This window comes from Aspergillus saccharolyticus, assembly GCF_003184585.1.
Source record: "Aspergillus saccharolyticus JOP 1030-1 unplaced genomic scaffold BP01scaffold_30, whole genome shotgun sequence".
In the NCBI taxonomy this organism is placed as follows: Eukaryota; Fungi; Ascomycota; class Eurotiomycetes; order Eurotiales; family Aspergillaceae; genus Aspergillus; species Aspergillus saccharolyticus.
The window spans coordinates 242935-264191 of NW_020290640.1; the positions used below are offsets into that span (position 1 = coordinate 242935).

General features: G+C 51.9%; 6 protein-coding genes and 1 non-coding gene across 7 annotated transcripts; 5 read left to right on the plus strand and 2 right to left on the minus strand.

Annotated features, from left to right (window-relative positions):
• Window positions 1-1677: 1677 nt before the first annotated feature.
• On the plus strand, window positions 1678-2605 carry BP01DRAFT_403958 (class I SAM-dependent methyltransferase; the record flags this gene model as incomplete). Its single annotated transcript, XM_025578703.1, has 1 exon — window positions 1678-2605. Exon 1 carries the CDS (start codon window positions 1799-1801, stop codon window positions 2603-2605), a length of 807 nt encoding a protein of 268 aa, XP_025429005.1. The 5' UTR covers window positions 1678-1798.
• Window positions 2606-3908: 1303 nt separating this feature from the next.
• Window positions 3909-6130, minus strand: BP01DRAFT_375827 (FAD-binding oxidoreductase; the record flags this gene model as incomplete). Its single annotated transcript, XM_025576914.1, has 5 exons — window positions 3909-4343; window positions 4425-4572; window positions 4632-5085; window positions 5137-5636; window positions 5694-6130. 5 exons carry the CDS (start codon window positions 6128-6130, stop codon window positions 3909-3911), a joined length of 1974 nt encoding a protein of 657 aa, XP_025429006.1.
• Window positions 6131-7607: 1477 nt separating this feature from the next.
• On the plus strand, window positions 7608-9116 carry BP01DRAFT_403962 (mercuric reductase; the record flags this gene model as incomplete). Its single annotated transcript, XM_025578704.1, has 1 exon — window positions 7608-9116. One exon carries the CDS (start codon window positions 7608-7610, stop codon window positions 9114-9116), a length of 1509 nt encoding a protein of 502 aa, XP_025429007.1.
• Window positions 9117-10366: 1250 nt separating this feature from the next.
• On the plus strand, window positions 10367-12080 carry BP01DRAFT_393802 (Zn(II)2Cys6 transcription factor domain-containing protein; the record flags this gene model as incomplete). The annotated part of the gene is made up of 2 exons (XM_025578263.1): window positions 10367-10443; window positions 10497-12080. 2 exons carry the CDS (start codon window positions 10367-10369, stop codon window positions 11956-11958), a joined length of 1539 nt encoding a protein of 512 aa, XP_025429008.1. The 3' UTR covers window positions 11959-12080.
• Window positions 12081-12569: 489 nt separating this feature from the next.
• BP01DRAFT_t236 lies at window positions 12570-12643 on the minus strand. The gene has a single exon. It is a non-coding gene; the product is annotated as a tRNA-Val (tRNA).
• Window positions 12644-14171: 1528 nt separating this feature from the next.
• Window positions 14172-16560, plus strand: BP01DRAFT_367756 (putative facilitated glucose transporter; the record flags this gene model as incomplete). Its single annotated transcript, XM_025576476.1, has 10 exons — window positions 14172-14294; window positions 14357-14733; window positions 14773-15047; window positions 15110-15490; window positions 15555-15712; window positions 15771-15865; window positions 15920-16053; window positions 16090-16170; window positions 16230-16322; window positions 16403-16560. The coding sequence occupies 10 exons, from the start codon at window positions 14172-14174 to the stop codon at window positions 16558-16560; spliced, it is 1875 nt and encodes a 624-aa protein (XP_025429009.1).
• Window positions 16561-18446: 1886 nt separating this feature from the next.
• BP01DRAFT_302166 (FAD-binding oxidoreductase) lies at window positions 18447-20459 on the plus strand (the record flags this gene model as incomplete). Its single annotated transcript, XM_025572060.1, has 7 exons — window positions 18447-18728; window positions 18798-19624; window positions 19692-19921; window positions 19975-20156; window positions 20213-20242; window positions 20295-20368; window positions 20420-20459. The coding sequence occupies 7 exons, from the start codon at window positions 18447-18449 to the stop codon at window positions 20457-20459; spliced, it is 1665 nt and encodes a 554-aa protein (XP_025429010.1).
• Between the last annotated feature and the right edge of the window lie 798 nt (window positions 20460-21257).

Sequence of the window (21257 nt, forward strand, 5' to 3'; positions counted from 1 at the left end):
TCTTCATGAGTAGATACGTTCAGACTGGGCGAGCGCTCGCTCTTTTTGTGCATTCCTCATGATATGATATTTCGACCCAGTATCAGATACGAATACTTAGCAAGGGTACCCAATTTGCAAGCAGGAAATGCCGATGGTTGCGGTTCTCTCTTCCTAAAACCTTGCTCAAAATGAAGTATACGGGTGGAATACGAGATCGCGTCACTGGAATGCCGGAGTTCGAATCAATGTTTCGCTGACTATGTTTGCATCCGAGCATTCGTATAGGATAATATTATCTCGATGGGCCTCAGGTGAGGGAATCTGATTTCCAACCTATTTTTGGTCTCATTGCTCCGGCCTCGTGGCCGGCTATGTAAGAGGCTCCCCATAACGGATCTCTGTCCTACAACAACGTGCATGAACTTCGTGATGGATATTCAGCTCATGCAAACTCAACCGATGCGTCATGAAGGCAAGACGACGAAATTCGAGGGCCAGGAAGCAAGTACATCACAGAAGGTCGGCATGACCTGCTTTCGTATCAGGGTATCCCTTCTCAACCCTATGCTCTAAAACTAGTCTTTGACAAGATTACCAGAAGCCCCGAAGAGAACTCGAACCCAGCCATACCAGCGTAAATGCTGTGTCACTTTTGAAGATTTGTTAAAAATACTTTGCTTTGGCGACGATATGGTCAATGCAAGACTTGCTGCAGTGGATGACGTACCTCAGCCTGGCGATAAACGAGACCTCCTGAGCGGATGGTGAAGAACAACCTTAGCCATGAATATTTCCGACCTTCCGTGTATGCTGACCCACCCTAGACTTCATATCATTGTCCAAAAAGCCCGTCGACTCGGTTTTTGATCATTCTAGAAACGCGCCCCTGGAAAGCAACCAAGGAAAAAACATTCTGCTGGCCTCGTCTATGCAATCACGCATCCTCATACACCCAATCAGCGCAAACACCGCTTGCCTGGCTTACAGACGACCTAGTAGTTGGTAAGGCACCAAAGACTGGATTGAGAGGCAAATAAGTTACCTTAGTTTACAATGTCTGCCGATCGTCTTTGTTTGAAACCAATCCATCTTGTTCGTCCCGAATCATCCACGCCCTTGACTCCACGGTTTGGGCTTAGTGATATCCTGTTTCGCAAAGTCATCGCCCCACACGTCTTCTCAAAATGATCAAAATCTCTCATGCACATCTTTCACTTCGAGGCTTTGCTCCAAAGTCGTCTAGCATGGCGATGATGCCCTACTACTTATTTGGGCTTCGAATTGAGCGCCAATGCGATACCATAGTTGAGTCTCAAAAGGTTAGAACTAGGATTAGTAGCACGTTATCCATCATTCTGGGCGAATGGGAAGTGCTGGTGCTATATGGGCATATGAAGTCCAGCGGAGTACTTCTCAATAATTCTTTTGGTGAGAATACAGAAGATCTTAACGTAGTTGTTAGTTACGACGCCGCGGTACTTAGTACCGAGCGAGTACCCAAGCCAGCTGTCTGGTCACGCCCGCTTCCTTGCTCAGCCAATGAGACGAGGTCTAGTAGTCCTTTCACAGTTAGTAAGCATACACAAGGGGTGCAATTAAATTGCATACAGTGCAGACTTCGAGCTGTGCAGTATCAGTAACTACCAGCATTGCCATCATCCAGCCGAGCCCGCCGATATCGGCCCCCGCAGGACAGCAAAACAAAGCACTATAAAACCTCCATCATCCACGTACCTCACGGTATTCAATCAAGCATCTCATCTTTCTTCTCCCTATCTCAATTCAGTGATTAATCGTTAGCTATCCAACCATCGCAATGAGCGAGAAGGCGACCTACACCCACGGGCACCACGCGTCTGTCCTCCGCAGTCACGGCCAACGCACAGCCCTAAATTCCGCACGGTTTCTGCTCCCCTACTTGAAGCCGCACATGAAGATCCTCGATATCGGCTGTGGTCCGGGCACCATCACGATTGACCTGGCTACCTACGTGCCCGAGGGTCACGTCACGGGTCTTGACATGGTCGGCGACATCCTGCCTGGCGCGCGCGAACGTGCCACTGCTCGCGAGATCACCAACATCGACTTTACGACCGGTGACGCCAACGCCCTTGCTTACGCGGACGAAACGTTTGATGTCGTCTTCTGCCATCAGGTGCTCCAACACGTCGGCGATCCTGTAGCTGTGCTGTCGGAGATGCGCCGTGTGTGCAAGGTCGGCGGGATCGTTGCCGCTCGTGAAGCAGACTACGCGGTCTTCATGTGGTACCCCGAGCTTCCTGGACTCAGACGCTGGCAGGAGGTGTATGATCAAGTCGCGAGAACGAATGGGGGCGAGCCGAATGCGGGCCGCTTTTTGCATGTCTGGGCCAGGAAGGCCGGCTTCAAGGAGGTGGAATGCAGCGTTAGCTCCTGGTGTTTTGCAAAACCGGATGAGGTCAAGTGGTGGAGTGAGACGTGGCAGGAACGAGCAGTCAAGTCAGCTTTTGCCAAGGGGGCAACTGAGAATGGGTTTGCCACGCCAGAGGAGCTGGAAGGAATTGCTACGGTTTGGCGCGAATGGGGTGAGGATGTGGATGCGTGGATCTCTATACCGAGCGCGGAGGTCGTATGTCGGAGGTAGCTTATGCGGTTAATTGTGAAGAGATGAGGCTGCTTTTGTTGTTGCGTGATGTTGTTCTAGCATAGAGGTTGACGCAAAGTTCGAAGAGAGCGGTTGCAGTGGATTTGGATGTATGGATCCAGTCTGTCTTTGGGATCATAGCCCCCTTTCCATCGAAAATGCTGCCTATGTGCCGCCATAGAACCAAAATTCCTAACTTCCCCTCTCCCCTAGTGAATCACACACTCATAGAACTTCTAGAAGGAGTCAATCGATATACAAATGCATTGATCAATCGACCACGCCATGGCAGCCCTGCTGCGGGACATTCGGGTGTAGGACTGCAACGTGGTGGCCCTGCCGGAGCCGTGGGCGTCGACATACACTGACACCACCCACTATCCTCCGCAGATGAGGGAGAACTATACATTGATCTGGCCAACCCTCCTGCAGCCGCTGCGCCCGCGCATATACACATTTGTCCAAAAGAAACTCCGTTTGGCCTTCCGATACTACAACCAGCATATTATGTCGATACATATCCGCCCCAGTCAGCCAGTCGCTGAGGGCGAGAGGCCGCAGGTATCGGTAGTCCACAACATCTATAATTCCCCGGGGACTGCCAGTCGAATCGCGGGCGCTGACTGATGGCTTCCTTTGGACAGCCTGCTCTCTTTCATCATATCGCGACCGCGAGAACCGGAAGCCTTCGGGCCAACTGGTGAAGGAATACGACAAACAGACTTGGACACTGAACTGTGTAGGTGTAAGCTGTGAAGGCGTCTGCCAGTGGGAGGAGAAGCCTACCTGCCGCCGCCCGCAGGCGCTGAAGCAGCCAACCAACGAAGCAGAGAAGGGATGAAATTAAGCTGACTTAATTTAATTTGCAAGCTATCTACGTGGAACTATGTGGGACATATATCTACGTGAGGAAGGCGAAGTGCTACGTGAGGGTCGGGGAGTATAGAGAACAGTCTAATAACTGGTCTACCAACTGGCGGATTCTATTTGTATATAGACTGATACCCCAGCCGGGGAGCCCAACTGTAACCGATTCTAACAGGAGGATATCGGTTGTATGTTAGCTCGGCGATATCAGGCATCTTGGCACATACGGATAGCTCTATAGAAGACTAGGAGGGAAAGGTAAATGCCTATCTCAGAGCCTGCGAGGCCCCAAGCTCGTCATCTGCTGATCTCTGATCGCTCAAGAACTGGTTGCTTGGAACGATCTTCTGGATTTCTTGCTGTGGTGTATGATAATTAAGCCTAGCTAATTAACACGGCGGTGCTGAGACAACTCGCTTGGAATCACTGATAACATCTATTTCACCCCCCGGGGACACAGCCTGCCATTATTATTCCATGACTCCGGTAGAGGATCCTCGACCAGAACCGTCCAGTCCTCCGCCCCAACAGCCGTAAGTGCGAAAAACACCCCAGTCGGATCATACCTCTGCTTCAACGCGTGCAACCGCGGATAATTGACACCGTAGAAGGCATCGGTCAGGTCGGGTTCAAGAAGATCTGCCTCGCTCATATAGGCTCCCGAGCTTCCCAGGTCGCGCAGGGCCTGCATCCACTTCGTGAGCGCGCTGGAGGTGCGTTCCACAGTCTTCCAGTCGGCGGTGGAGTTCCATTGTCCGATGACGATTGCGTGCGTGAGGGTCTCGCGCCATGCGGGCAACACGGCGTTGTTCGTGGGTGGGGCAACGGCTCTGCCCTTGCCGGTGAGGTGGAAGCCTGCGATTGAGAAGCCCTTTGGAAGGGTTTGCTTCTTGTCAGTATTGTGGTTTGTGTGGTTGGAATTGCTGGATAGGTATGGAGGTCCGAACGTTACATTTGCGACAGCGTCCTTGTGCGCGAGGAAGTTCCGCTGACGGACTGCGTCGTCATGGTATGCCTGGCGGGGAAGGAGACGCGAGGCGATCTTCGTGGTGGCCGCGCCCATGTACTCCTGGGGAAAGGCGAATTTCCAGGCATCGTGGCTGCGACCAGCCAGTCAGTGGGGAGGGTGGATAATGCTCGCCGCCATGCCTCAACTCACAAGTTATTCGCATAGTAGTATTGGGGAGTGTAGCGAATTCCCAGGCGGTCCAGCCTGTCAAACCATGGCTGCAGCAGGCTTCGCGTCTCAGCGATGGTCATATTTGGGGCAACAAGAGACTGGATTCGCAGATAGTAGTCGGTGTCGCCGGGGTAAGTCGTGCCTCGTTCCGCGACTGATGCGCCCAGGTCATAGTAGGCATAGGTCCCGGCGTCAACCAGCCTCTCGATGTTGTCCAGATATGACTCGACCCCTGCCCAGAAAGCAGTCGGACCGGGAGTGTCGTTGGCCGTGAAGTTGAAGGTGACTGTTGTCGTCGGTATTTGAGGGTATGTTTTGATAGTGATGGAGGTCACCACGCCGATCGTGCTTCCGCCGCCGCCACACAGCATCCAGTAGATATCGGCGTGCTGTTTACTGGTGGCAGTAATGAACCGGCCATCAGCGAGAACCACTACCGGGAGTCAATCTCGAAAGCTTCGAAAAGAGATGAATTGGATGGCACCTTGTAGTGCTAATACCTGGTCCGCCGCCATACCATACAGACTACTCAACGGTGAATGCCCCCCACCCAAGGTATACCCACCGGCCAAGCCAACGGTCACACCTTCGCCCCCTACTACCGTCACATTGTGTTGTTTGGCGTATTCGTATGCCTCGAAGGCTTGAACCCCCGACCCAAGCTTCATCGCGGGCCCGACATACCCGTCGTCTGCTGCGAACGAAGGATAAAATACCTTGTCCTTGAGCCAGTGTGTCCAGATAGACAATGCCCCTTTACCGGACGACTTGCCGTTGAAGTCATGTCCAGTGTTCTTGACTACGAGGCGAAGGTTCGAGTTCCGCGCGAAGTTGACAGCGAGCTGAACCTGCGCAGCAGTCGATGCGTTGACCACGTAAGCCGGATAACCACCTTCAGTGCACGTGTTGGTATAGTTGAAGCCAAATGGCATGCAACTGCGCCCTGCATAGAGAGGGTTCATGATGGAAGTTGGATGCCCGATGCTGGGGTTGATGGATCAAACGAGCTGATCTCAACACAGACAAGCGGGGGTGGCTTACTGGAGGGACGAGTTGAGCCAGTTCATGCTCAAATTGTAACACGTTGCATTGTTAAACTCTGGCCATTCTGCATAGCACGGCGATGCCAGCAGTGAGGGTCGTAGCAGACGACCGCCGAGGAGCTGGTCGAATAGATCCCATGTGGACTGTGATGGCCAGGCTGGATCACCTGGCAGGATCTTACATTGACGGGTGATGTTGGTTCGGGACTGCTCGTTGCCGAATCCGAACTGATTCGAGAGACTCTCACCTTTGGAAGCTTCTCTGAGCTTATGCAGAACTCCTTCGGTCAGTTGAATGGTCTCCCCGGTGAAAAGTGGTGGTGCGCCCACAGTGTGAGCTGTCAGGGTAGCCGCTGCTGGAGAGAGATCAGTCAGTGATGGTAGTACGGCAGCGACTGCCGCTGATATAAAGAGACAGATCAAAGGAGTCTTCATGATACTAGAGACAAGTACGACAGCAACAATGAGAGGTATCTACGAACCCCGTTCGGCGAACCAGGAAAGAAGTAACAGACAAACTACCTTAATATATGAACAGCGTGCGCATAGGCCCACGGGCGACTCCTACGGGCTTTCCCTTGTGAGCATATCTCAAGTAAATCGCCGGTGAAATGTAATTTGATTTTACTCGTCTCAGGTGTTTGTGGGTATCTCTCTCGTATGACTACAAATCAAGGCCGCGAGTGACTTCCTTGTAGACGATACATTGCCTTGACAATAACGGAAGTACAAATTACGTGGTTCTTGCCTCTCAATGCACCGCCAATCAAGTAATCACCAACTTCCATTAGAGAGGACGACGCGTCCCTATCGGCAAACCATGGCAGGAATAGTGTAACCAGCCGACCGAATTCCAACCCCTGCCGCACATGCTCAGCTCTTTCCAACCCAGCTGTCAGCCCTTGACCAGGCCTGCAGCATGGTTGACTTTGAGAGACAGCCAACGGCCGGTACCGATATCTGCACCGTGCATAACCGGGACATTTGGGCCCAGCCGAGGCTGACTATTATTAGAACCACCAATATTGTAATTCGAGCTAGTTGATGTACTCGGCAACTTGGGACTGGGTAGCGCTGACGAGTAGAAGCGTTTTCTGCAGGACCATATACTTGACAGCTCATCAGACCGGTCGCAGTGGAAATGTCTAGATGAATAACGGGTAATATGAGCCACAGGTGTAGCTGGGGGAGGATCGTGATCGAAAGACGTAGCATTTTGACCCACTCGCGGTGCCATGATCACGGTGAGAAACCAGAAAACTTTTGAGATCTCAGTCAGAAGAGTCGATGCCCTGAGAAAAATAAATCATAGACCTGAGAGATACTTGGAGCAACGGGGTGAGATCGAGGGGGACCGGGCATCGACCGATGACGGTTCATCTATCAGTTGGCTCTGATGATGGGCACTGCAGAGATTCAGCTCGAGGCAGACCTGATGGATATTGTGGATTGAGGATTGTCCTGAATCATATCTCAGACAATGTGATACTCCTTCAAAATCTTTCCTGCTTTGCGTTCGCACGCACGCAGTAGTTGACCTATTAACCAAGACGTAACTGGAGAGGCTGCCCAGGCTCCCTTGGAAGAAGTTAAGATTTGACACTGGCCATGGAGAATCGGCCTCAAACATCATTGGTTCGAGACTGTTATCTTCGGACGTTCGCATCTTCCAGGCCTGCGGTTTCACGGACCGTCCATCTCGAGTATCGAACCTTGAACCGCTGGACAATGAGCAGGATTACCAAATGCGGAATCCCAATCCACGGAATCCCTCCATGTGTCGTGGAGATTCTATACTCCTCCCCACCAAGATCGAAATACGAGCTCTCGCTACCCCACTCCATACTCCATACTCCATACCTTTATCTCCCCAATGCTTACCCCGCACTAAAGAATGTCCGATAAATCAAACATGCCTCTACGCCTCGTTGCCCGTTACACCCTCAAAGCGCACATAATCTACAGAAAGATGGCAACAGTCGCCGCAACCACCCACTATGATGCGATTATTATCGGCTCCGGGCAAGGCGGCACGCCACTTGCCAAAGCCTTCGCTGAGGCAAAGTATAAGACCGCTTTGATCGAACGAGAGCACATTGGGGGCTGCTGCGTCAACGAAGGATGTACGCCTACCAAGACCATGATTGCCTCCGGACGAGTGGCGTATCTGACGCGGCGAGGGCCCGACTACGGGGTGTATATGCCGGCTCGGGGCGATAAGGATCAGAATTCAGTGGCCATCGATATGAAAAAAGTTCGACAGCGCAAGCGCGAGATCGTGGAGTCCTTCCGCAAGGGTGGTCAAAGCCGGTTGGAAGCGGCTGGAGTTGACATCTTGATGGGTGAGGCGAGTTTCATTGATGGGAAGACTCTGACGGTTGCGATGCATGATGGCGGTAACAGGACGGTTACTGGAGAGAAGATCGTCATTAATTCGGGTTGCCGACCGGCCGTGCCAGATATTGAGGGCATTCATGCGATTCCTAAGGAGAGGATCCTGGATTCGACATCGGTGATGGAGTTGGGGAGCGTTCCCAAACACCTGGTGGTTGTTGGTGGCGGATATATTGGGGTCGAATTCGGACAGCTGTTTCGTAGACTTGGGGCGAAAGTGACGATTCTTCATCGAGGAACCCAGCTGTTGCCTCGTGAAGACAAGGAGCTGGCAGGCATTTTACTCGATATATTCCAAGAATCGGGAATTAATGTCTTCTTGGGTACTGCCCCGGTTCGTCTAGCCCCCGCAAGCGAAGGGACATTCGACGTTTGGACGAAAGGCAAAGAAGGCGACCGGGTCTTGCAGGGCGCCACACATATTCTCTTCGCAGCTGGACGTATCCCGAACACTGAGAGTCTGAGAACGGAAGCTGCGGGCGTGAAGACGGACGAGAAGGGTTATATCATCACCGATGGGTCACTGAGGACCTCTACACCTTCAGTCTATGCGTTGGGCGATGTCAAAGGTCCTCCTGCGTTCACACACGTCTCTTACGACGACTTCCGGATCCTCAAATCCAATCTTTTGACATCCTGTTCTACGGCTGCCGAATTGTCAACGAGAGATCGGCTAATTCCATATGTAGCATTCACAGACCCTCAGTTTGCGCACGTCGGGTTACATGAGCAAGAAGCACGGGATAGGCATCCCGACAAGAAAATCCTGACTGCACTGATGCCAATGAGTTATGTAGCAAGGGCTCTGGAGATTGACGAGACCAGAGGAGCAATGAAAGCAGTCGTCGACGGCGAGAGCGGACTCATCCTGGGCTACTCGTGCTTGGGCGTCGAGGGAGGAGAATTGATGAGTGTTGTGCAAATGGCAATGATGGGAGGATTAACGTTTCGGCAACTGCAAAACGGCATATTTGCGCATCCTACACTTGCAGAATGCTTGAACAATCTGTGGGCATTTTTGAAATGACGTGAAGAGTTCGGAACTGCAACAAGGTGCCAGAGCAGAAGTATGTAAGTATTTATCTTAGGCGTGGAAAGGAGACCGAGAATACTAAAAGTATACATTAGGTCGCTACTCATTCATGAGAAGTCTTAATTTTCGCCAAGGAGAATCTTAAGTAAATCTAAAGATTAGTCTACTAGTATAAGTGCATAGTACAAAGACCCGGCTGTCTTCTTACTACAGTATCTTTCTTATTGAACTTATTCTTTAGTGTATTATCTCAAGAGCGTATACTTAAATGTTACAGTATACTCAGCCTACTGCAGGGCCCGGGTTGAAACCCACCGGGTATTCGACCCCCATATGATGTTCAGTCACAAATTGATCTCTGAGGCCAACGACCCCTATAGCTTCTACCCTGTACAATGTAGCCTAGCTAGGATTTGAATTAGGAGGGCAAGAATTAGTTTTGAATCCATCAAGCCACTTTCCTTGCCTAACCCACGGGTTTCTCCCGTCACCGTGTGGTTCGTTACAATAGATTGAAATTTCTATACTCGTGTAATTCAATTCTGCTCCATATCGCAAGTATTACCGGTGGTTTTGTGAACAACCCTAGCAAATGGATGAGCTTGGTGGAGATGGAACCCCAAACCGCACCGATTAACCCGCCGTCGACTTGTCGAGACCATACCTTTTAATCTAGTTACCGTATCTTCGGCTGAAGGCTAATCATCTCCTCACGTTAGTGGGCAATCCGCTGCACCACTGTGGAGCACAATTCAAGGTGGATCCATCGACTCCGAAGAGGAAGTTATCCCCGCCACCCACTCTTCACTCTAATGTTTCTGCAGTCCCAAACTACGGATGTAGTCATACTGTACGCCTCAAACCCAAGCACATCCAAGCACGATTTCATCTGAAACTTACATACCTCTACAGTATCCTTCTTTGAGATATAACGACGCTGAAGCCAGAAGTTACTCTGTGCTGGACAACGGCATCGGCTTCTCCTATAGTAGGATATATTGGACCCGCAGCCAAAGTTTGTTAGTGCCAGCCGACGATACACACACGGCACACGGATTAAGGGGCAACACTAACACATAAAACCCACACCTGAAGGAAGGAATGGTACATTACGCTTCGCCCATCCCAAGCTAACTAGATCTGACCACTGACATTCTTCAAATCCGAGCTAAGACCCCTGTTCGCGACCCTTACTAGGTACCGCTTCGTCTTCGAATGGTTGCAAGGATGCTTAAATAGCTATCATGCCTGGGACTGAGAGTATACCCCCCCAATTTCGTCCTGCATACACGCGATCCAAAACAGGCTGTCGCACCTGCCGGTAAGTGCTCGGCGGAAGCATACCTCCCCCATTTCACGAACCTGATTTCCCAGTGCGCGACGGATCCGATGTGACGAATTGCCAGGGGCGTGCAAAAACTGCACCTCCACCGGTCGAAAATGCGACTATGATCTCCACCGACTCCCCGGGAAGCGGAAATCAACCCTCCCCCTTATCTTTGGGGTCGAGAGACATGGGTGGATTCTGACGTCGGATGAACAGCGCTGTTTTTCGTACTTTCAGCACCGCACGGTTGCCAGTATTGCGGATCTGTTTGACTCTCCCCTCTGGGAAAGACATATTCTGCGATTGAGCTGTACGGAACCTGCTGTTTGCCATGCGGTTAACATGCTGAGTGCGATCCAGCAAGCGGCAGAGGCTAATCGGATGCGACTTAGCGGGGTACAGTCTGAGAATAGCCATTTGATGTTCGCGTTGGAGCAGTCGGTCCGGGCATCAGCCCTGTTGCGCCGCCGGCAGGGATCCAACGATCCGCAGCTGATCCACACAATTTTAACCTGCTGCCTGTTGTTTGTGATTGGAGAGCATATGCGGGGCAACTTTGATATGGCCATTATACACGTTAAACACGGGATGCAAATCCTACGAGAAGCACAGTCTCGTGGGCAGAGGATCGATCCCGCTCTTGTCGATTATCTTCATCATCTGGACATGGAGGCCGACCTATATCGCCAAATTGTACAGCAGGAAAATATCGAACGCGAAGAGCCGGACTGGGTGACCAAAGATGATCCTATTATTATCCAGAGCCCGGCCGATGCCCGAGTAGCGTTCATGAAGATCAGCAATCATTCCATCCGCTTCATCGGCTACGCCTGGCAGTCGCCCAAATCCAAGATCCTCGACGAGTATGACACCTTCTGGCTCACTCGGCAGCGAATTCTCTCGCGGTACCAGCAGTTTACTCAGGCCCTCAATCTGTTCTATCAGGCCCACGCACATACGCTGACGGGCAAAGAACACCGTGCTATTGCAGTGCTCCAGCATCTTGAGGTGGTTCAGACGGTCTCATTGAAACTCACGCTCCATGACAGCAGTGATGCTAGTCTTATATCCGATTTCACTACCTTGCTATCGAGCAGCCTCACGATTATGAGCGTCATCGCCCGCAGCACGACGACCTTGATCATAGAACCGCTGGTCATCGGTGGTCTGCATATCGTGGCCACCCTGTGTCCGGACTTCGCATTGCGGGTTCAGGCCCTCGACGCCATGCGTTCCTGGCCCCACAGTGAGGGGCTGGTCAACTCGGAGGTCTGGGCCGCGCTCGCGACTGAGGCGCTCAAGGCGGACCTCCTGCAGCGAATAGCCAAGGACGGCGAGAACCGGACCGGGGTGGCGTATCCGACGGAGACTAATCAATTCTTGGTGGAGGTCCTGAGATCAACTCATACTGCGAAGGACTGGGCGCCTGTTCTTGCTAAGAACTTGGACATTGGGGGTCTATTATCACCCTCAGGATCAGAGTCTATCCCAGAAGCCTTGCCTAAATAAAACAAAGGCTGATCCAGTTTAAGTAGGGGCTGCTGGCTATTAATTTACTGATTACTGATGATCAGTACAATCGATTATATCAATCCGGGTTGATCTATATACATATATTTAGACTAAGGATCAACAGAACCAAGTACGTAGTAATATCAGAAACTCTTATCGTCGATTATCTAAAAACTGTTAGATTCAAGTGAAGCTCTCACTGAGAGTGTCAAGTGAAGGCCACCCACGCCGACATGTCGTCCGATTCAATACTAGCCCTGCGTGGCATTGTTGGCCGAGTCATAAATTCTTCGGCTTGGGTTAACTACTTTCCACTCGATCGAGTAATCAATACACGTCGGTCTATCTTCATCATATGCCCGGACCTCCTGTCAATCACAAATCTAGTAGTGAAACTATCTTCGATTGCGGGGTGTTGGGCAGGGTTGCAAGAATGAGTTGTCGATTGGCAAAGGATTGTCGTCGAAAGTCGCTAAGATATGACGGAGAGAGCGAAAGCTGATCACGCGACCAAAAACCAGTCCAGTTGGTGCTTAGATACAACAACGAGCTACATGCCTCTCAAGTACATATAAACTACCGCCTAAGAAGGCCGGGAGAAAAAAAGATGACCAGACTGGGGCTCGATCCCAGGACCTTATCGGTGTTAACGATACGTGATAACCAACTACACCATCCGGCCATTTGATGATAGAAGGTGAATCATTTGTTTATATATTCTTATGCAATCAAGCTATCAGGCAGCTACCGGCAAATAACTAGTTATATAGTTACTGTTCTCTCCGTAATCCTCTCTTAGTCAGCCGACCGTGCGGGTCGAGCCAAACTGCAGGCTCTTGAGTGCGTCAAGTCGAGACTCGTCGCCCAGGCTTTTTCTTCTTCTTCTCTTCACCGCCACAAGGTTGCCTCTAAGTTGAACTACGCGCGGATTCAGGAATTGGAGTTGACTAGTCAATCGCCGGACCCAGCGCCCATGTGCTGAGACGCTAAGATCGGCGGCGAATGGCCCTCTCCCCGCGTCTGCTACCATTCTCGGTTAGGCATTTGGCTTGGACAAAAGAACCTACTGGAAGAGGAGAGAATGAGAATGTCTGCGGAGGTTTCGAGCTTGTTGGTTCAATGATAGGAGGGCTCAATCTACCAGGTATTCAAATTGGGAAACAAATGCAACGAGCATCGCATCCTCAACTCAAAATGTTGAGAGGCATCTCTGAACCTCTCAAGTGATGCGGCACGATTGCAATCCCGGCCGTCAGCATCGATGTTTGCCATCGACGACCGGGATGGTTGAGGCGAAAACCAAGTGTCAGAGGCTGAGTAGACCACACTTGATGAGTTTGATTCGTTGGCGAACTCCTCCCCAGGATTCTAACTAACAACTTGGTAAGGTAGTTGGGATCCCGGATGTAACTTGTACATGTCACCTTCCACTTATTAGCCAGTCAGTGTGGGGGAATCGGCAAGACCGAAACGGCGAAAACCGCCAGCAAAAAAGCTTCCCGGAGACGGCACAAACCAGAAGATCCTTTGCCCAGAAGCCACATACATCATTCCGCCTGATTTTCGGTCCAGGTTGGGTTGAAAGGAGTCACGTTCAGTCGGTCGAGGTGAGATTACGCTATCCATGTCCGACCTTTTGTTACAAAGATCGGAAACCCTGTCTTTGACCCGCCAATTAGACTCGCCAGCTCTCCTCTGGTGATTTTGAGAGGCGTCGTGGTACTATCGTGGTCGAGCACGTTCCAGTGATCGCAGTGAATCTGGGGATCCGGGGTATATCCGATTCGGGAGAATTCACGCGGTGTGGGCTGTGGGGTTGCGGAGAGAACGGAGACTTGAGGGTACGGACGATGGACTCACGCCTCATGGAGTCGCGAGAGGGAAAGGCCCAGGCGCTTTGAAGCGTCGAAAGTGGGGTTGCGGCAAAAGTCACAGGCCGCCCAATCCTGCAGCTCTTGAGCAACGGACTCGTATGATCTGTCTCTTTGCTAGTGCTGACAAGGCTGGATGACTTTGTCACCATAGTGTTTGTACCCCACGGGGGAGAAAGAGGGGAGGGGAGGTGGATTTTCGTCTATATGCAGTGAAGTAGCCACCCTTTCTATTTCTTCCCCTCTTTCTCTCTTGTTTTTCCAGGGGGCTTTCTTCAGGCGAAGTTTTCCATAGATCAGTACCTCTTCCATCCCGCCGCAGATCGATCCTATACCATCATGAACGAAAAAACGACGACGGGCGTGATCTCTCATAGTGAGAATGTCGTCCCCGTCACCAAGCCCGAGCTGCCTCACGCGGCTCGAGGCCCCGCCCTCAATTTGATCGAGAATCCATTGACAGTAAGCCTTGCACTTTCTGACTTTTAGATACGTCGGGATTCTGACTGCTCTCACTTCTTCAGCGCAAATCTCCGGAGCAGGTAGTCATTGACGCACGCGCATGGGCTGAGGCACACCAGATGTCAGAGCACGCCGACATATTTGCTCGGGGTGCACTGGTCGCGCGGGACCCCCAGCGATTCGAGTCGATCGGCGAACTGGAGGACTCGGAACGAGCGGCGCTCATCTACGAAAGAGATCACAAATGGCATGGTCCAGTCATGCTCTGGTACTCAATCGCCCTATGTGCTATTGGCGCCGCGACGCAAGGATGGGATCAGACCGGGTCTAATGGAGCCAATCTGTCTTTTCCGGAAGAATTCGGGATTAATGGTGAGGGGAGAGACGAATGGATTGTAGGACTGGTCAATGCGATTATCTTCTTAACCGCTGGTCTGATGTGAGAATCAAAAGTGCCACTTCCAATGCTTTGTCCTAGTACTGATGGAGGACTTAGTGGCGCGTTTATTGTTGATCCGCTTAACCACTACTTGGGCCGACGGGGCGAAATCTTCGTCACTGCCTGCTGTCTGACCGCCACACCCATCGGCTCTGCATTTGCCAAGTCATGGCAAGGGTTGTTCGCTGCTCGGTTTGTCATGGGCATTGGCATCGGAGCGAAGAACGCGACCGTGCCGATTTACTCGGCGGAAATGGCGCCTGCGCGGATTCGAGGTGCTTTGGTCATGTTCTGGCAACTGTGGGTTGTCGCAGGTGTGCCATCTTTTTCGACCACCGAAGCTCCGCTACTTGACGATACTGACCTCTTCCTCAAGGTATCTTCTTAGGATTTGCCGCCAATGTCATCGTTAAAGATACCGGTCGCATCGCGTGGCGCCTGCAACTCGGATCGGCTTTCATTCCCTCCTTCATCCTCGGAGTGGGAATCTTCTTCTGCCCGGAATCCCCCCGTTGGCTGATGAAGCACGGCCGGTACGCGCAAGGGTTCCAATCGATGATGCGCTTACGCGCCCATCCCATCATCGCCGCGCGAGACTACTACTATTCGTATGTGATCTACGAGGAGGAACTACGCGAGGCGCGGGGCGCGGGCTACTTCTCCCGAATGTGGGATTGCTTTGCCGTGCCTCGGATCCGCCGGGCCAACTACGGGGCCTCGACTGTCATGCTCGCCCAGCAAATGTGCGGCATCAACAGTACGTATTCGCTGTCCGGGTTATGCTAAATGATGGGATAGACTTGGAAGCTCATGTTCTGCAGTCATCTCATTTTACAGCTCCACCATTTTCGAACAAGCCGGATATAGCGCCACCCAGGCCTTGTACGCTTCGCTGGGCTACGGCGCCATCCAGGTGGTGTTCACCATCCCGACGGTGTTTCTGATTGATACCAAAGGACGTCGCACTCTTTGCCTTATTGTGAGTTGCGGAGATTCTAGTGCCTAGTGTACGGCATCACTAACTAGTACCTGTGTAGACATTTCCCCTGATGTGCATCTTCCTCCTGGCGGCTGGTCTCTCCCTGTTGAAAACCACCGGCAGCAAGGGCTCGCAGATTGGACCCGTTGCTCTGTGTGTTGCTCTATTTCTCAACGTGTGATTCAGACTTTGACTGACTATGAAAAGATTCGTTTACCTGTTCACCATTTGCTACTCGCTAGGCGAAGGGCCGGTTGCCTTCCAGTACTCGGCCGAGGTGTTCCCGACTATCCAGCGCGAGCAAGGCATGGCATGGGCTGTGTGCATCAACAATACCTTTGGTAAGTGGCTTTCCGATCTTGCTCGACGTCATGCAGACTGGCATCTAACAACCACAGCTGGTATCTTGAGTGTGACTTTCCCTCGGATGCGCACCGTCATGACTCCCACCGGTGCCTGTAAGTTCGGAAGTCTAGATCCTCTACGTTCGTGACGGAATGCTGAATTTGAACTCTAGTTGGATTTTATGCGGGTCTGAACCTGGTCGCATGGTTCATGATCTTTTGTTTCGTGCGGGAGACGAAGCAGCTCACGCTGGAGGAGATTGACCGTAAGTCCACATTCCTAGTGAACCCGTTTCTTCTTGTATACATGGGCCCTCGCTAACGGTTGCGGGTGCGGCTATGGCAGAGGTCTTCTCCGTGCCGACAAAGAAATACCTCCACTACGAGTTGACGGTATGGTTGCCGTGGTTCGTCAAGCGATACATCTTCCGCCAGAAGATCGAGCGCCCGCCTCCGCTGATCGCGACGGCGGGACTGTCCGATGACGTTGTCCAGGTCTTGTAGATGTTGGGGGAATTGAGAGGAGAAGGGATGTCAGAATGGGGCTATCTCCCTCTGCGTGAAGGTTGATATTGTCGGCGTGTGCGCGTAACGCCTCGCTTCAGCGAGATCACATGATTTCAAATAGCACTGGGAGTATGTAAACACCACGATTTTGTGGAGTTCTCCTTCTTCCCTTAACAATTCAATGATTCTCAAGGCATCAAGCTTTCCCCTTTGAGCAAGTAAATCCATCAGTATTACATCAGTAATCAACAGATATATTTCAGATCTCGGTGGGTGATTTTGGGGTGGATCGTATTTTCTGGTCGCGTTGCACCATGAACTCAAAATTCCAGCTGTGTTCAGAGAGATCAAATATACATGTCTTCACGCCGTTTTGCGCATACCTTGCCTGTCTCAACAATACTTAGTCTAGAACACTAATGCATACGCCTCTAGTCTACAACTTGTTAAACGAACCTCCTCTCCCAGCTAGTAGGAGAAGAATCTCACTCAGCCTAACACCCACCCAATCATCGAATGAGTTAATCTGCGCCACAACCGACGACATTCCCGCCGAGAGACCCCGAGCTACTTCAGGAACTCCACATTCACTAGCTCCAAGCCCTCCATGGCCGAGTACGGCGGGAAGCCTAACCCCTCGCCCTCCTCCTCTACCGCCGCGGTCGCCGCTACCGAGATGCTCGGGGCAGCAGCAACAGCCAAATGCCCCCCTTGCATCCCCAGCCCTACCGCAAGCCACGCTCACTCGCGTGATCTCACCCGCGCCGAAGGTAGCTGCACCTGCATACTACCCGGACTGTCCCTGTACCTATTCCCTTGCTTGTCCCATAGTAGTATAGAGTATCCTGTTATACTTAGCAGTCTGACTGCAACTTTCCTCATCGTTGAACTGACAGCTCGAAAACCTTGAGATATGAAGTTCTGGATGAGATGATACCAAGTAGGAGCAGTCTCTTTTCATGTTTTGAACTGCTTGATCGAATTCTATATCAGTACCGCTTCCTTCACTAATGTACGCATTTCTCGACGTAAGTCTGTCAGGGTAATCATCTACTGCATACATAGATGGTGTCGGAGTGGGAAGGGGAGAGGGGGTGGGCGACGATGCGTGGGCGTGGAAGGGTGTAGTAGGGGCGGTTTCGGAGGGCTGCAGAGCAGGATCAGACAGGCGTGGAGTTCCCATCCCGTACTGCCCACCACAGTATACAGTACGTTGATCTTCGCCATTGTCCTTTCGAGGATAATTTCTGCAAGATCGACGACGCATCGTTCGAAGAGATGATTTAAAATCCTTCTGAATTTTTGGGAGGTATTCATGGGCGGAATAGCTTCTCGTGCGCTCGTTTTCAGGTCTTCTAGGTTTGGTCATCTTGGGACTTTCTACTGAACGGGTCTCCATATCACTATGCTGCATTCAGCTGGGAGCATTATGTTTCATCATATAGCAGTATCTGAGCTGGAAATTCTACGGAGTACTGAATTCGCATACCGTCTCATACCCTTTTTCGACACGAATCCGACGGGTCTAAAATGCCGACCGGACCCTTCTTCCCCGGTATTTGGATCCACTTTGGCTTCTTGTCTTCGAAACCCCTCTTTCCATCCCGTCCACAACACTATACTGTACCTCAAGAGAAAAGTGTACTACAATCTAGTATCGAGGCGACTCTCCCGGCAGCCTGATCACAATTGCGCCAACTCAAGGCTGATTCCCACGCTTCGTCCCCGCACACATTACCCACAATCCTCAGGCAAACAGTGCAAGACAGACACGGCGGCACTTTCTAAGCCTGCTTGTTAAAGGTGATTTCACTATATCTTCAGCCTTATCCGAGCTGAGACTCCTACAGTTCTACCAGATCTTTTGGATCTCAGCAACTGCAATGAAGGCGTGGCAGCTACGTTGCAGTGTCCTTCGGCCTCGCTGGCCACGACCGCCGGCATTGCTACGGTCGCAAAAGCCATTCTTGGCCCGATCCAGCTCATCGAGCTCAAGACAACGCTCCTCGGACAGATCTGGCAGCTTGCCTCTGGTGGCTACCGCCGTAGCTTCTGCTGCCATCACCCTGCTAGCATCTAGAGCCTGGGATGAAGCGCCCTCGCCGGTGGAAGCTGCCAAGACGCAGCCGGGGGCAAGATACGCCGACCGCCCGACAATGCTAAAGGTACATCCAGTACAGGCTGCAGACCGACACCCACACCTCATTCTTGACCCCTTCTGACCCCCCTTGTAGGCAGTCGAGGAGCTGAAGCCCCTGCTTGGGGAGGAGAATATTAGTGTGGACGCTGAAGATATCGAGAATCATGGCTACTCGGATTGGTCGACCTCCAACACCTCGGAACGCCCGGTCGCAGTCGTGATTCCCGCCACGACCGACGAAGTCTCGCACATCGCTCGCGTCTGCACGAAGTACAGAGTCCCTATGATCCCGTTCGGCGCAGGATCCAGTGTCGAGGGGAATTTCTCCGCCCCGTACTCGGGCATTTGCATCGACTTGTCCCGCATGAGTCAGGTGGTTGCGGTGTACGAGCAGGACATGAACGTCACGGTTCAGGCCGGGGTCCGATGGGTGGACCTGAACGAGCAACTGAAACCCACGGGTTTGTTCCTGCCCATGGATCCCAGCCCTACAGCCTACGTTGGGGGCATGATTGCGACCAACTGCAGTGGAACCAACGCGATGCGATACGGCACCATGAAGGACTGGGTGATTAACCTTACAGTCGTGCTTGCGGATGGGTCGGTGATCAAGACCAAACGACGTCCGCGCAAGTCGTCCGCAGGGTACAATCTGAATGCCCTCTTCACGGGATCCGAGGGCACCCTCGGCATCATCACCGAAGCCACGCTCAAGCTGGCCGTGGTTCCGCAGGAGACCAGTGTGGGGATCGCGACATTCCCGACCGTGGGCGATGCGACGGCGGCGGCATCTAAGCTGATTCGGGCCGCGATTCCCTTGGCAGCGCTGGAGTTCATGGACGATGTCCAGATGAAGATCATCAATCAGAATGGCGGTGCTGGCGGGAGGTACTGGGCTGAAGCGCCGACCTTGTTCTTAAAGTGAATTGGCGCCACGACCCTTGACTGCGCTCAGCAGGTCTTTGTCATAAATGCTGACAATTCTAAGGTTAACCGGTACTACGTCTGAAATCAGTGAGAGTATCGATCGCACTCGACGGATTCTTACCAAGAACAAAGGGGACGAGTTGGTTTTTGCATCGACTCCAGAAGAAGGTGACAATCTCTGGTCCGCAAGAAAGCAGGCCCTCTGGGCGATCTTAGCGGCGAGGCCACAAGGCACAGAGATCTGGTCCACCGATGTGGCCGTCCCAATCTCACGTCTGGCCGAGATTGTGGGTGAGTCTCACTATGCTTCCAGCGAGGATTAGTTTGTTCACTAACAGAAACAGAGATGTCCAAGGAGGAATCCAGCAGTCTTGGCCTTTTCTCCACGGTATTGGGACACGTTGGGGATGGAAATTTTCACCAGGCGGTCATGTACAATCCCAAGAGCACTGAGCAGTATCGGGCTGTCAAAGCATGCGTTTCAAGGATGATGCGACGGGCGCTCGAGATGGAAGGCACGGTCTCTGTATGTTCCTTGGGCCGTTGGGTTGGCATATGGAGGAAAAGAACTGACTGGCTTAGGGTGAACATGGCATTGGAATTGGCAAAAAGGTAACTTTACTCGTTCCTGACTATCTGCGAAATCCTCGGCTAAACCCAGCAGGACTATCTCACAGAGGAACTAGGGGAGTCCACGGTGGATTTCATGAGGACATTGAAGCGAAGCGTGGATCCTCAGTAAGGATGCCCCCGAACGTCATCGTACTATGTACTAACGCTGATTTGCAGCTGGCTCATGAATCCCGGCAAAGTGTTTGATGAGAATTGAGCCTGCTTCGTGGCGGCAAGACTTTGGCAGGGAAGGACCATACATGATACTCTAGAGGTAGATTGGCAGAGGGCGGATTGCTCGAGGTGAAAATAGCTAGCTGCAACGTCCTTGCTGTCTCGAAATTCCCGACAATCACTCGCCTTGTTGATCCTCGGCATATCAGGCCATAGGCCTACCTAGTGAATAATATCACGGACCGCGGAATTCACCATCTCTCGAACATGCAGAACCAAGTCGCACGTGGCGTTTTCAATGGTAGCTGCTGTGTCCCAAAACCTATTCTGCAAGCGAAAGTGCCAAAGCTCAGGCCAAGACAACGGTCGCACTGCAATCAACTTGGCACAACCAACTGAATGGATTCTCGGCTGCCACGTGCAACGCTTGGTCTGTCTATCAGCAGCCATTCTGCAGGTATTTCAATCTCCTGCTTTCTGTACTATCCCTGTACACACGAACTATTTCTATGGTTAGTCGCTCTTATGCTAGTTCAGCTGGAAGCAGGAACAGAGGAGGATTGACATCGGACAATCCTGCCCAGTGCATGCCAAGAATACTACACGTACAGCCATCACAGTATCTCCACCAATGATCACGAACGACTGGAGCGCTAACGATCCATCCTTCTCAGAATCACCAGAATTGCCCCTGCTGCCGAGAGCTTAGCATGGAGACGGTGCAGCTCGGTCAGGGCCAACTACTCGTGGCCGCCCTGACTTTCCCTCTTGGATTCCATCTATTTAAGAGCGCCCCTGAACCAGCAGGTCGGCGGATTGGAGGTAATCTCATCCAGGCTCG